Raw genomic sequence first — 15310 nt, 5'->3', positions numbered from 1 at the left:
GCTTAAAGATTTCTGTGTATCTATTAATTTTATTTTGTTTCTTTTTCTTTCAAATTAACTTTGGTTCTAGATTTACTACCAGAAGCATAAAGGAAAAGGGATGAAAAATTAGCCCAATTTAGAGATAAGAGGAGCAGGGATATCAGGACCAACAGGATTCTCTGGACAGCTAGAAGCCTCCTGAGCTTCAGTGTGATTGGATCTGTACTGCAGTGGTTCTAAGAATAGAGGAGACCATCTAGTTGTGGCAGATCACAGCCTAGGCTATGGACAGTTTTGTTCCTTGCCCAGTCAGCTTTTAGGGATTTTAACAAGAGGAATCGTGTGATACTTTGCCCCAGCAAAGCCCTCAGGACCTAAAAGTAAAGCATCTTTTAGTTTATGCTGAGGCAACTTCAAGAATTGCCAGGATATAGTAAATAGAAGACTATGAATGAGAGGCTTTATAAATGGTAAAATGCTATACCGGTATACTGTATCAGAGTAGATTTGAGCCGTTACCTGCAGCTGATGAGCTCCAAAAAGAGCGAAACCTATTAGGTCCTGCAGTACTGGCTTAAGATAGTATTAAACTTTGTATGTTGTTTTGGTTTGTCCTATTTGTTTTGTAGTTGGGGGAAGGGAGTAACTCCTATTTAGTCTCCTTGCTGCTAGTGTATTTCCTTTTCCAGTTCATTCTTCTCAGAAGTCACCTGAACGAGATCATTCCAAAAGGGAATTTGATCAAATCAGATTAGATTGTGACCTGGTCTCATCTTAAGTGGCCAAGGTTTTCCCCTTAAGCAATCTCATCTCCCATAGATTTAATTGTTCTTATATGCTGACAACTTCAGAATCTTCATTGCTAACCTTTTTTTTTGAGCTCCTGAACACTATTGGATACATGTACTTTTGATGTTTCCTTGGAACAACAAACAATCAAACCAAAATTGATTGATTTTTAATCAACCAAATTGATTATTACTTTCTCTACCTTTTCTGCCTCCCCTTCCCTCCCTTCCACCCCTAAACAGCAACACACACACAGACACACACACACACACACACACATCCATCCCAAAACAAAACTTATGATTTTTCTTGCATTTCTTGTTTGGTTGTACCAATATGATCCTTCCAGGCACATCAACTTAAATGCCTGAGAGGTATTGTCTACTCTTTCCTCTTTCTCATCACCTCCTGCAAATTACTGTCTCTCAAGCCTAAAGAGTTGCCTTCTAAATGTACCTTAAATCAGTCTCCCTTTCAGATCCTCAGGTATTGCCTTAGCTTAGGTCTTTCTGCCACTTTTCTGGATACCTATAATAGCTGCCAAACTAGTTTTCCTGTGTCTAATTTCTCCTCTTATCTACTATATCCACTTCTAGATTAATCTCTTTAAAGACCAAATTTGATCCATGTCACTACCTTCCTTAAACCCTTCAGTTGCTTCCCTATAGAACACAGCTCATGCTCCTCAGCCCAGTATCCCAAGCTTTTCTCAGTCTAGCTCCTGGTTCTTCTCTCTGTTACATTTAAGCAGCATGCTCCTTATAGTTTCCCAGATTGACCCTGTTGTTTTATTTGTTAGTTGTAGTTGTACAAATTGTTCCACCTGGAATTCCTTCTTCTGAATCTTGGAACAAAAAGTATAGTATATTGGAGCTGGCAATACCAGCTCCCTACCAGCTAGGGAGTACTGCTTGTTAAATATTCAGGGATTTTGCAAGCCAGCTTGTAACTTAAAATCAGCCATGGGTGGAGGTATTTGCACCGTGAACATCAGCAAATACTGCAAATCCAGATTTTCTCCACAACCACCCCCCACAAAAAAAGCTGGTTCCAGAACATCACTACCTCTGTTGAACTAGAGTAACCTTTGCCTTAAATCCTGGTTTAAATGGTACCACTTTAAAGCCTTTCCTGCCCATTCATCTTCTCTCTACACACATAAAATTGATCACTACTTCTAAGCCCTTTGCATGCTTTATTATAGCATTTGTCGCTCTATAGCATAACTATGTTTACATGTCTCTTTTTAAACTAATCCCTGAGTTCCTGGGACAGAGTTCATATAATTATCTTTGTCTCTGTCATTCATTCACTTAACATTCATTGAACTGATACACACTGAACCAATATATTTAATATGTATCAGGCATTGTTCTCAGGGTACAAAAATGAAAGGATTTAGTCTGCAAGAAGCTCATAGTTAGTCCATGGGAAGAGAGAAATCCAAATAGTCCATTACAATACAGTGAGACAAGTACATTGCTAGAATGTATTGGAGCCTGGAGGAAAAAACCCTGCCTAGGGAAATGGGGAAGTCTTTCACAGAGCAGGTAAGACTTAAAGGATGAGCAGAAAGCTGTTGCCTGTAACAAAGTGCTACAGTCAGTACTTTTATAGATAGAAAAATTTTATAGACTTTTTCCCACTCTGGAGAACAGAGTTATTCAAGGTTCTTTGTAACACAGTATATCAGCTTTACGTGGAAACTCTGTGTAAATGTCTTACACTCTTGGAATGCATGGAGAAAGTGCTCATTTTCTACTGTACTGTGGAGAATGTTTTCATTCTGAGTACTATCTATTATCCCAATAATGTTGTATAGTAAACCATCCCAAAACTCCATAGCTTAAAACAGTAACAATTTATTATTTCTCACAAATCTAAGAGCTTACTAGGCAGTTCTGCTCTGGCCAGGCTTAGCTGATTCCAGCTGGGCGCACTCATCTGTCTACAATCAGATGGCAGGTCAGCCTGGGGCTGCCTGCTTTAGGAAGCCCTTGGCTAAGTCAGCTCAGATCTTCTCCATGTTTTCCCCTCCCTTTAGCAGACTAGCTCAGGCATGTTCACGTGGTGGTGGCAGGAGTCCAAGAGAGAAAGTGGAAACATGCAAGTGTAGTTCAGGCAACTGCTTACTCCAAGCTTGCTAGTGTCCACTAGGCCAAAGCAAGGCAAGTCACATGGCTAAGGCCAGAGTTACTGTACAATAAATAGATATAAGGAAATGTGAAAAATTGGGGCCATTACTGTAGTCAGTTCACCACAAGCACATACTCTGTGCTAGGCTGTCTTCTAGACCTTGTGTTTCTCTGCAGATGTTACTTGCCAGTGAATTTGCTTCCAGCTGGTTGGGTGCCCTGTGGTGATAATGAGCAAATTTTTCTGAGCAGTCTAGACCTATAAAGCTCATTTCTGTTTTGAGTGTTCATTTTTATTTGCATATCTGTTGAAATGACACATTATTTGGAAGGCTGAAGAAATTTAAGAATCACTTGTTTAGTGATATTTCCAAGTCATGACATTAAACTCCTTACATATTCTAGTCATCTGTACTTTTTGACATTCATGGTATCCACAAGGAAAAAACACCTTGTAGAGGTTTAAAAACATTTATGTTTTTAAAGAACAGTTATATTTAACCTCTCCTACTTAGCATTTCATAAGCTGGATTTCTTCTATGAAATGCGAAACTTTAAACTGGAAGAAATTTCAACCCATCTGTGAAAAGGAAACAGATTTTTATTTATTGAGGCCTTAGAAACAAAGTAGCCCCTTTACTTTTAAGTAATAGCATAGTTAAGTAGAAAGTACTGGGCATATAAAACATTAACATAACAGTTAATAAAATGTGCTCTTTTGGGTCTTTGTCCAAAAGTAACTAAATCATCCAAAATTCAAACCTGTAATTTTTTTTTACAAGATTCATATGATCAGTGTTTTGTTGTCATCATCTTTATCATTGATGAAAATGAGAGAGAGCTGGAGTAGTCAGTAGTAAAAGGGCAGTGGACAGAGAAAGGATTGAAACAAGTGGACAAATGGAGGAATGAACGATTTTTTTCAAATCCAAAAGCCAAATCAAATTGGACAGCCAGATATACGTAGCAAGCAAAGGGCAGAGCCAGGGCTAGAACCCAGACTCCCCTACCAGTGCTCTTCCATGACACTGCGTTGTGAGAATAGTCTTGTCTCACTGTATTGCAATGGACTATTTGGATTTCTCTCTTCTGAATGCACCCAAAGCAAGGTTGAATGTTTGTTCATAGATTAATCTATTTAACCAGTTTCCTATTTTAAAAATCAATAGAAAAGGGTCACTGAAGTGGCAGAAAATAAATTGCAGAGCGAACTTCTGGGCTAGAGGTTGGACCAGCAGAGTCTACTTCCCAGGTGCACCCAAAGGGTCTTCCCCACCAAAAGGAAAACCAGTGTGGCATGAAGGATCACATAGGGTTCCCTCAACTTTGATTTACTCTGTTTTTGTGCCAGGTTTGCCCACAGTTCATATGCTCCCAACAGTGGATCAAAGGGCTTGTACTACCTGGAATTCCCTCTTCCTGAATCCATCCTAACACACCCCCACCTAGTAATATATTGGAGCTGACATCTACCAGCTTGGGAGTACTAATTGTCAAATATTCAGGAATTTAATCGCGAGAGTAGGGCAGGGAACTAGTTATTGAGAGCAGCTACCAGAGGAAAGATTTTAGGATCAAAAAAAATTTTTTTAGGATCAAAATATTTTTAAGGAAAATAATATTAACCTCAAGAAAATGGTGACCTTTTTTGGTTACAATTTAAGGAACTGATTTTAAAAATAGGGGACTGGTTAAATAGATTACTCTGTGAACAAACATTCAACCTTGCATTGGCTGCATTGAGAAAAACAATCCAGACTATTCTCAGTGCAGTGTCATGGAAGAGCACTGGCAGGGCAGTCTGGGTTCCAGCCCTGGCTGTGCCCTTTGCTTGCTTATACATATCTGGCTCTCCAACTAGATAGTGACAGCTTTTGGATTTGAAGTTCTCTTGAGACCCTGTCAACTCCAGTATGCTGACATGTTCTTTGCATCTTTGAGGTTATGGTAGATCCTCACCTCAGCACCCCTATAGTTTTGACCTATTCTTGACTAACATGAGTAGGGGAGGGAGAGGGAGCAGTTATATGGGGGCACATTGGGTGTGGTATTGGTAAGCAGGTCAAAAGAGGCTCCATAGGAGTGAATACGAACCCTCAGTTACCTCCAAAAGTCAGAAAGTTACCTTTCAAAAGTCAGATGGCAGACTTTTGAAAGACTTAAAAATTGACTAGCTAAGACTTCAAGACAGGCTGACGTAAGAAATGAAGAAACTATTAAGTTAATCCTATAACTCATTATGTGTATGTCCTAAGCCCTCTCAGACTAATCAGCAGTATTAAAGTGGTAAAAAGATAGAGTTACATATAGTAAATTTAGGAGTCATTCATCAAAGAGGGAGATATGATCAGTCTATTAAATCATGATAGGTGTAACAGAATTTATTCATCAAATGCTGGTATACTGGAATGAAGGAACATTCTTTTAAACCTTAAAATGGGTAAAAAGGCAAGAAGGTATTTATTAACACTAAAGTGTTAGTGGTTAATGGTAATTTTCACATGATGCTGCCATGTGAAAATAGAAAAGATTAGTTCAACAAATTCAGGTAAACTTAGGCACGAAAGGTCTATTAATGAACATCAAGAGAAATAAGAGATGCTTGAAGAACATCTCTGAACTCTGGATGTGACATCAAGGGAAGCAACTGTGCCGTTTTCCTTTTTCTTCAGGTATTGGGAGACTTTTTCTGTAAGGGGCCAGACAGCAAATATTTTAGGCTTGGAGATCATTCACTCTCTGTCTATTCAACTTTGCCATAGAAGTGTGCTTAGCGTGAGGTAGCCATATAAAATATCTAAATAAGCCGGCATGCACCCATAGTCGCAGGTACTTGGGAGGCAGCAGAGTGGAGGCCAACCTGGGCAACATAGCAAAACCCTGTGTCTTAAAAAATTTTTTTTAATTTAAAAAAGTATGTAAATGAAAAAAATAATTAAAATTTTAAAAGTATGTAAATGAATGGGCATGTCTGTCTTCCAATAAAAACTTTATTTCCAAAAACAGGTGGCAGGCAAGATTTGGCTTGTGTGCCATAGTTTGCCAGCCCCTGTTGTGAGTAAAAGCTATTGTCCATAAGTATTTCCCCTTTCTAGGCCTTGGCCTCTGACTTCTATTAAATAAGGAAGTTGGACTAGATGATTTCTCACATTTCGCAGGTTTTATCTCCTTTAGTAGTACCTCTCCCTGAAGCTAAGTGATCCACAGGCTGAACCACAGTGACATTTATTTGTAAGGTCAGTTTTTTAAACATCCAGGTTGAACAAATGTATAAGTCTCTAGAGCAGAGTTTATCAGTCTTGGCACCACTGGCATTTTGGCCTGGATAATCTTTTGGGGGAGGGAGACTGTCCTGTGCAGTGTAGGATGCTTAGCAGTGTGCCTGGCCTCTACTCACCAGATGCCAGTAGCACTCCCCACCCCTCAGTTGTGATAACCAAAAATGTCTCCAGGCACTGCCAAATGTACCATGGGAAGCAAAATCACCCCTAGTTGAAAACCACTTCTGTGGAAAGTTCAAAAATAACTAGAAAAATATCAAATACTAGAAAATCAGGCCATGCAACCCAAGATAGCCACCAAGATATCAAACATATTTATTCAGGTACAAGGTCAAAAAAAGCCAAACCAAAGGGAACAAAGATCTTATTAGAAAGAAAAGAGCAATGAGAATTGCATTCATCCAGTCAGAGGGCTAGAAAGTTGGTAGCCGACTACCTTTATTTTATTTTATTTTATTATTTGTTTGTTTGTTTATTTGTTTATTTATTTATTTATTTTGAGACAGAGTTTCGCTCTTGTTTCCCAGGCTGGAGTGTAGTGGCATGATCTCGGCTCACTGCAACCTCCGCCTCCCAGGTTCAAGTGATTCTCTTGCCTCAGCCTCCTGAGTAGCTAGGATTACAGGCGTGCACCACCACGCCCGGCTAATTTTGTATTTTCAGTAGAGACAGGGTTTCTCCATGTTTTTCAGGCTGGTCTCGAACTCTCGACCTCAGGTGATCCTCCCACCTCGGCCTCCCAGAGTGCTGGGATTACAGGTGTGAGCCACCTCGCCCAGCTGGTAGCTGACTACTTTTTAATATTGATTTAGATCATTTTAAAAGTGTTCCTGAGTCCAGTGAATCCATTTAAATAGAGAGTTATCTATAATGCATAACTGAAAAGTCACACTAAAAGAAGGAAACATGAATGAAGAGAGATATAAACAAGATCATTGTTAATGAGCACTAAGAATATTTACTTTTTCACTCCTGTTATATTGCTTGATGGAGTCTCTAGCAGAAAGAATTCATACTGGGTGAATTCAGGAACCCTTATCTATGAGGCCCAGGGTTTTCTGTTTTATTTGCTTTAAATTGTTAAATCAAGTGTGGCATATTCCTACAATGGAATATTATTTAGCAGAGAAAATGAATGAATACAGCTTCACACAGCTACATAGAGGGATCTTTGAAGCTAGGTTTTAAATGCCAATAGCTGATCCTTTAACAAATCCCCATCACCTAGCCAGCTTGCAATATGGCTGCAATTAAAAGCCAAAATCGTCTCGTTTCAACAATAAGGGTGTGCTTGATTTCCTTCTGCCTGTAATTTATGCCCATATTATTTCTTTTAGGAAGTAATTATCCTCCCATTGTGATTGATTATTATTCATAGCTGACAAGCCCTAAATATCCAAATGGCTTTGTATAAGTTTTTCATTTTTGTCTCGTTTTGGGTTTTATTTTCTTTACATTGACTTTAATACAGGGTGGTGTTTTCTGAACAATAATCTAAGCACTCTAGAGACACTAATTATAGTCTCAAACTCGCTTTTGACTTTTTCTATTACCTGGGGCAGGTCTCTTTTACCCTGCTGAGGAAACAGTTTCTTCATCTGTAAAATGATAGATTCCCAAACTCTGGTCCCAGGATGGCTATAAAAAAAACTGTATTTCAAGTCTTGTTTAAAATTTAGATTTCTGTGCCTCACCCCTAGATTCTGAATCTGTAGTCTAGGGTAAGGTCTAGGAAACTCAGATGATTCCAGTGTACAGCCATGTTTGAGAACAAGTAGAGATAATGTCTAAAATCCTTTCAAATCTAAAATGCAGTGGTTACATGAAATATATATTTCCCTAGATGTCATTTATTAGATTATTTTCTGGAAAGTTTTTATATCCTGCAAGGAATAATTAAGATTAATACATTGTAGCCCTTCCCACACACTTACAGCTTTACATAAACTTGGTTTGCTATAACTGGTCAGCTTATGGCTCCAAGTAGTCATCTTGATCCTGATATATGTTGGAAGATGGTTTCCCTTTTTACCAGAATATCATTTCATAACTTCTGTGTTTTCAGTCTTGGATTTAGAGAAGAATTAAATAGTTTTAATATCATGATTTCCATGTAACCATAAAGTGGAATTAAATTACAAATTCTCTCTGGTTGTTAATTTCTGTTTATTTGTTTTTCTTCAATTTACAGAATGCTCTTTTCAGTTGCATTAGCAGAAATGAAAGTAAGTATATTTGTCAATGGTTGTACAAACAGTCCAAAGATATAATTAGCCATCTGAAGCAATGTGCACAGCAGGATTCCGATAGGCTCTTTCCCATGGTGTATTTAGGTCATTCATGTATTATAACAATTCCCATGTCTTAATTGTAGATCTACAATGCAGATACTAAAGCTCAGTGTGCTAGAGGATGATCACAACCCAATAAATAGGCCCATTTTCAGAAGTTAAGTACACCCATGCTATATAATGTAGCACTTGCCGAGTGCTACGTCTCAGTTCATTCAACAGACGTTGATTGAGTACTTGGTCAGTGTGGGGCAGACACACATCTGTGGAGGACACGACCTGTACACAAAGAACGCTGGGATATGGTAGGATATGAGATAGTGTCACTGCATAAAGTGCTCCAGGAGTTCAGAGAAAGAAGGGATCATATTCTGCAGGGGTACTTAGAGGTGGCTTCATGGAGTTGGTAGCTGATCCCGGCCATGAAGGATGGGTAAGATGTGAACAGTGGAGAATGAAGGAAATGGAGATTGGAGGAAGGGCTTACAGGTGAAGGGAACAGTGAGAGCAGTTAGAGATGGGAAAACACATGTAAGGAACAAAGAGTTCTTTAGCTCAGCAGGAAAGTATATTGAAGGATAAGAAACATTTGCTGTCTGTAATTTATCTTCTATCCTTTCTAACTGGGGCTTAGTTCAAGATTTTCCAGGTAGTCTCAGGCATGTAATCTTATGCCCTCCCACACTGGTGAAAAAGCCAGCTGAATGGAGGAATCAGAAAATAGGCATCTTGTCCTGTTCCTATGTGTCTGTTCTTATATGTCCTCACCATTCCCCACCACCACCCCCAATGTATCCTCACTGAGGTTTACAGTGATAAATGCAGCCATTAATCATTGTTCTTTGGCCGGGCGCTGTGGCTCATGCCTGTAACCCCAGCACTTTGCGAGGCAGAGACAGGTGGATCACTTGAGGTCAGGAGTTTGAGACCAGCCTGGCCAATATGGTGAAAACCCATCTCTACTAAAAATACAAAAATTAGCTGGGTGTGGTGGCACGTGCCTGTAATCCCAGCTACTAGAGAGGCTGAGGCAGGAGAATCGCTTGAACCCAGGAGGCAGAGGTTGCAGTAAGCCAAGATCGCGCCACTGCACTCCAGCCAGGGGACAGAGTGAGACTGTGTCTCCAAAAAAAAAAAAATTTGTTCTTTGTGAAGAAAATGAACTCTTTGGCAATAAACACAATAAGTTTGGTAGTAGTTGCAAGTTTAAAAGAGGCGGTACAGTAGGTATGGAATAGTTTCCTGGTCTGGGAAACTGAGACTTGTCCTATATCAGTTCAGTCCTAGTTCAGTTTCTTTGGTTATGACTTTATTATTATCATTATCATTATTTCTGGAAGTCACCTGAATCCCTGCTCATGGGTCTTTGGAATTCACCAGAAACCTGATTCTGGTTCCTCCATATCTATCCCTAATAATTATCAAGAATTTCCTCCCTGCTTTCTCTCTCTCTCTCTCTCCTTTTTTCTTTTTGAGACAAGATTTGGCTGTGTTGCTGAGGCTAGAGTGTGGTGGCGAGATCTTGGCTTACTGCAACCTCCGCCTCCTGGGCTCAAACCATCCTTCTACCTCAACCTCCCTAGTAGTTGGGACCACAGGCACATGCCACTGCACCCAGCTAATTTTTGTATTTTAGGTATAGATGGGGTTTCAACATTTTGCCCAGGCTGGTCTCAAACTCCTGGACTTCCAAAGTACTGGGATTATAGATGTGAGCCACAGCACCTGACCCCCCTGCTTTCTCTTAACCTCTTCCTCCCATACCTCTACCTTCACCCTCCCACAGACTCCCTTAGATTCCTGTGAGGGGTTCTTGTTCTTCTCCTTTACAGATCCCACATCTGCACCCCCAGCTACTCATCTAGCTCTCCCAAAATACCTTAAATGGCAGCCCATTGATTTTTTAAATAAATAAATCCAGAGTAATATTTATTTCAAATGAGTTTTCTTTTCAGTGTTGAAGCAGGACATATCAATTGTGAGATGAAGTCTATCTCAATTTAGGCAAACTCTTACAGATAGATGTTCAAACTGTATAGAACTTTTGGGATTTTGTTTCAAGATATACAGTTATATAAATGTCAAATTTATTAAATGGTCCTTACATCACTTAGTTTTTACTGGCCCTGTTTTATAAATGTGAGGGATTTGGGGTTTTGTTTTATTTTGGTTTGGTTTGGTTTGGTTTTGCTTTGCTTTGTGTTTATAAACCTCTACAAATCTAACACAGAAAGACACTGCTTCACTGGTTTTCAACATGGGCACTCTTGGCATTTTGAGAGACAGTGTTTGTTGTCTGAGACTGTCCTATGCATTGCAAGACGTTTAGCAGCCCTAACCCTCATGTACTAAATGCCAGTCGTAGTCCAACTCCTTGTGGGGTGTGATACTGTTCCTGTGGAGAACCACTGGACTATAGACTGTAAGTTGATGATTAATGACTTTATTACACTAGTGAGCACTTGAATGTCCCCATGAGTATACCTACAGAAGTGCCGATTTTAAGTGTTCATCGTCTGTGGCATGGTTTTATTTCTCAAATTTAGAAAGACATATTGTTCCATCATTATGATGATGATTTAATGTTAACAAAAAGCTGTTTCCATTTCAGTGCCTTCTCTTTTTTTCTCCATAGTGGGCTCGGTTTGTTGCAGTTATGCAGGTCATCACACAAACTGCCGAGAATACTGTCAAGCCATTTTTCGAACAGACTCTTCTCCTGGTCCATCTCAGATAAAAGCAGTGGAAAATTATTGCGCCTCTATTAGTCCACAATTAATACATTGTGTGAACAATTATACTCAATCTTATCCAATGAGGAACCCAACGGATAGTAAGTAAAAGGGACATATTCTTCTCATTTCAATCTTTGGTAAAATCGTTTGTAAAAAGAAGTGATAGGTTCTTGTAGATATCTGCAGTCTGGGTCATTTGAGAAATATCAGACTTCCTTTGGTATTTAGATTTGGCAGATTGAAGAATATTGTCACAGCCAAAAGGGGCCAAGAAAGATGAAACTGTAGAGGGTATGAGGAAACAGGAATTCTCAATTCTGAGGGTGGGAGAGTTCACTGATATGGATTTTTTAGAGGGAAGTTGGGTAATGACCATTAGGATTTCAAATTATCATAAGCTTCTGATCTAGCAGTTCCATTTCTCAGAATTTATCTCATAAGAAAACTTATATAAATTTGCAAAAATAAATATATATGCATATAAACAATTGTTCACTACAATGCTGGTATAATAGAGAAAAATGACAAATAACCCAAACATCCATCAAAACAGCATTGATTAAAATTGATTAAGTAAATTACGGCATACCTATAGAATAATAACACTTGGCAACCAACAAAAAAAAAGGACTTCTTACGTAGAAGTCCAAGGCTGAGTGTGGTCGCTCATGCCTGTAATCCCAGCACTTTGAGAAGCCAAGACAGGCAGATCGTTTTGCGCTCAGGAGTTTGAGACCAGCCTGGGCAACATGGTGAAACCCCGTCTCTACAAAAAATACAGAAATTAGCCAGGTTCACACGCTTGTGATCCCAGCTTCTTGGGAGGCTGAGGCTGGAGAATCACATGAACCTGGGAGGCTGAGGTTGCAGTGAGCCAAGATCCTACCACTGCACTCCAGTCTGGATGACAGAGAGAGAGCCTGTCTAAAAAAACAAAACAAAACAAAAAGGCCAGGCACGGTGGCTCACGCCTGTAATCCCAGCACTTTGGGAGGCTGAGGTGGGCAGATCACCTGAGGTCAGGAGTTCAAGAACAACCTGACCAACATGTTGAAACCCTATCTCTACTAAAAATACAAAAATCAGCCAGGTGTGGTGGCACATGCCTGTAATCCCAGCTACTCGGGAGGCTGAGGCAGGAGAATTGATTGAAACTTGGAGGTGGAGGTTGCATTGAGCCGAGATTGTGCCACAGCACTCTAGCCTGGGCAACAGACCAGACATCGTCAGTAAGGAAGAAGGAAGGAAGGGATGAAGGGAGGAAGGGAGGGAGGGAGGAAGGAAGGAAGGAAGGAAGGAAGGAAGGAAGGAAGGAAGGAAGGAAGGAAGGTAGGCCCGTCCGAGTTGGCCAGCATAGTGGCTCACACCTGTAACCTTAGCACTGTGGGAGGCCTAGATGGGAGGATTGCCTGAGGTCAAAAGTTCAAGACCAGCCTGGACGACATAGTGAGACCTTATGTCTCCAAAAATTTAAAAAATTAACTGGGCATGGTGGCACATAGCTGTAGTCCTAGCTACTGGAGAGGTAGAGACAGGAAGATGGCTTGAGCCCAGGAGGTCAAGGCTGCAGTGAATTATTATTGTGCCACTGCACTCCAGCCTGGGTGACAGAGCAAAACCCTGTCTCTAAAAAATAGTGAAGTCCAAGATGTATTAAGCAAAAAAAAAGTAAATCACAGAACTAAAAATATAGTGTGATACATTTTTAGTTTATACCTAATTGTTTCACTTTATATATTTTCCACAGTGTTTGAATTTTTTGCCAATGAGCAATTATTACTTTTGTAATTAAAAAGTCATAACAATGAGAAGAGAGCCTGATATCTTTTAAAAATTAGGGCCTCCTGATGAAACTGCACCTGAAATGGCTCTTCAGAGTCTCCGCTTTGTACATCCTGGAATCCATTTTCTTCACCTAGAGGTGACCAGATTTATAAAAACTGACTGATTGACCAAACTGACCAAAGACTGATTTATAAGATGTCAATGTTTTGATTTACACTGGGATATTGAAAGAGGCTCTGTGGCTTATGTCTGTAATCTCAGCGCTTTGTGATGCTGAGGCAGGAGAATCGCTTGAGGCCAAGAGTTTGAGACCAGCCTGGGTAACAAAGTGAGAACCCAGCTCTACAAAAAAAAATAATAATAATTAGCTGGGTGTGGTGACACACCCAGCTCCTCAGGAGGCTGATGCTGGAGGATCGCTTGAGCCCAAGAGTTCAAGGTTGCAGTGAGCCATCATCACTTCACTGCACTCCAGCCAGGGCAACAAAGCAAGACCCTGCCTCGGGGGGAAAAAAAAGACGAAAAGAAAGAAAGACTTGTTTTTTGTAACTCAATAGCAGTACTGTGTGCCTTGTTTGGCCACCATCTAAATCAGAACTCTAATGGCTTTTGACATCCTTTGGTGTAGCTGTGTGGTCAAAATCAGAGGATGAAGCATTGCCCCAATAACCTTCATTTGTTTTAAAGGCAGATCTGTGCTCTCTGACATTTAGTCTATACGAGGTACTGCTGGAGCTAAGGAGATGGCAGCTCAATAAAAAAGCAGAAAGAGGTTTTAAGGGTAGAACAACCGTCTCCATCTTTGCCAATACAGAGGAATCTGGAAAAGAAGGCGCCAAACAGATATGCACAGATTTCTTCCAAAGTCAGAGAAAACTACTTCAAAGAAGCCCTTCTGAATTCTGTAATATGGTTGAAAGTGTTTTTTTATTTCTGATTCTTTGAGAAAATTAAAGGCAGAGCCAAACTGATATCTTGTCAGAGTTCGCTACTGTGTTATTTACGTTACAACTTAGATTAATTAGCATAAGATATATAAAAGCTTTATGTGGTCCTGGAATGTGATGAAATATCGTGTCCGGAATTGGTTCCTTCCGGTGGGTTCTTGGTCTCGCTGACTTCAAGAGTGAAGCCACAGACCTTCGCAGTGAGTGTTACAGCTCTTAAAGGTGGCATCCAGAGTTGTTTGTTCCTCCCAGTGGGTTCATGGTCTCGCTGACTTCAGGAGTGAAGCCGCAGACCTTCGCAGTGAGTGTTACAGCTCATAAAGGTAGTGCCGACCCAAAGAGTGAGCAGCAACAAGATTTATTGTGAAGAGTGAAAGAACAAAGCTTCCACAGCATGGAAAGGGACTGGAGCAGGTTGCCACTGCTGGCTCGGGTGGCCAGCTTTTATTCCCTTATTTGGCCCCGCCCACATCCTGCTGATTGGTCCGTTTTACAGAGTGCTGATTGGTCTATTTTTACAGAGTGCTGATTGCTACCTTTACAAACCTTTAGCTAGCCAGAAAAGTTCTCCAAGTCCCCACCTGACCCAGAGGCCCAGCCGGCTTCACCTCTCAATATGGTGTTTGTGTTTGTTGCTATAAAAATTAGTCATTTCTCTCATGTCAAGAACATAATCCCTTTTAGGTAATTGTTTCTAGCAGGAAATAATTCCAGTTTCATCTACAATACCTTTTCTAGGAATATCAAATACCTCTCCTGTGAGGACTTCTTAGGTGTAGGATGGCCTTTCATTTTTGTAAGGATGGTGCTAAAGATGCCATGATTGGAGACAGTGGTGAATTCTGGTAATAGATACCTTGTCCACCTAAAGCTCCTCACCTTTTTGCTACACTGCAAAGTGATAGAGAATTTGGTAGGGCCTGTATTCTGCAAATACTGACATATAACTAAGAGTAGTAATGGCTTCCACTACACTGCCATGTTCTGTGCTAAGCAGAGCATGACAAAAAAAGAAAAAAAAACATGCACACATATGTTTATTGCAGCACTATTCACAGTAGCAAAGACTTGGAACCAACCCAAATGCCCATCAGTGACAGACTGAATAAAGAAAATGTGGCACATCTACACCGTGGAATACTATGCAGCCATAAAAAAGGATGAGTTCATGTCCTTTGCAGGGACATGGATGAAGCTGGAAACCAACATTCTCAGCAAACTAACACAAGAACAGAAAACAAAATACTGCATGTTCTCACTCATAAGTGGGAGTTGAACTATGAGAACACATGGACACAGGGAGGGGAACATCACACACCAGGGCCTGTCAGGGAGTTGGGGGCTAGGGGAGGGATAGCATTAGGA

At 40.3% G+C, this 15310-nt stretch overlaps 1 protein-coding gene across 8 annotated transcripts in view; it reads left to right on the top strand.

The window, feature by feature from the left end:
* The window catches only part of RECK (reversion inducing cysteine rich protein with kazal motifs), an 87594-nt gene that overhangs the window by 35380 nt on the left and 36904 nt on the right, over window positions 1-15310 (top strand). For 5 of the 8 annotated variants that reach the window (XM_034967414.3, XM_055092046.2, XM_034967415.3 and 2 more), the window contains 2 exons: window positions 8379-8412; window positions 11114-11311. In XM_034967414.3, the coding sequence (XP_034823305.1) occupies window positions 8379-8412; window positions 11114-11311 (232 nt within the window). Of the gene's footprint in view, window positions 1-8378; window positions 8413-11113; window positions 11312-12960; window positions 13970-15310 lie in introns of those variants that run through there. The other 3 variants (XM_057298716.2, XM_063594397.1, XM_034967417.3) reach the window with 3 other exon arrangements.

The sequence above is a fragment of the Pan paniscus genome, chromosome 11, assembly GCF_029289425.2.
Source record: "Pan paniscus chromosome 11, NHGRI_mPanPan1-v2.0_pri, whole genome shotgun sequence".
Classification (NCBI taxonomy): domain Eukaryota; kingdom Metazoa; phylum Chordata; class Mammalia; order Primates; family Hominidae; genus Pan; species Pan paniscus.
This window is presented reverse-complemented; position numbering and strand designations above follow the sequence as displayed.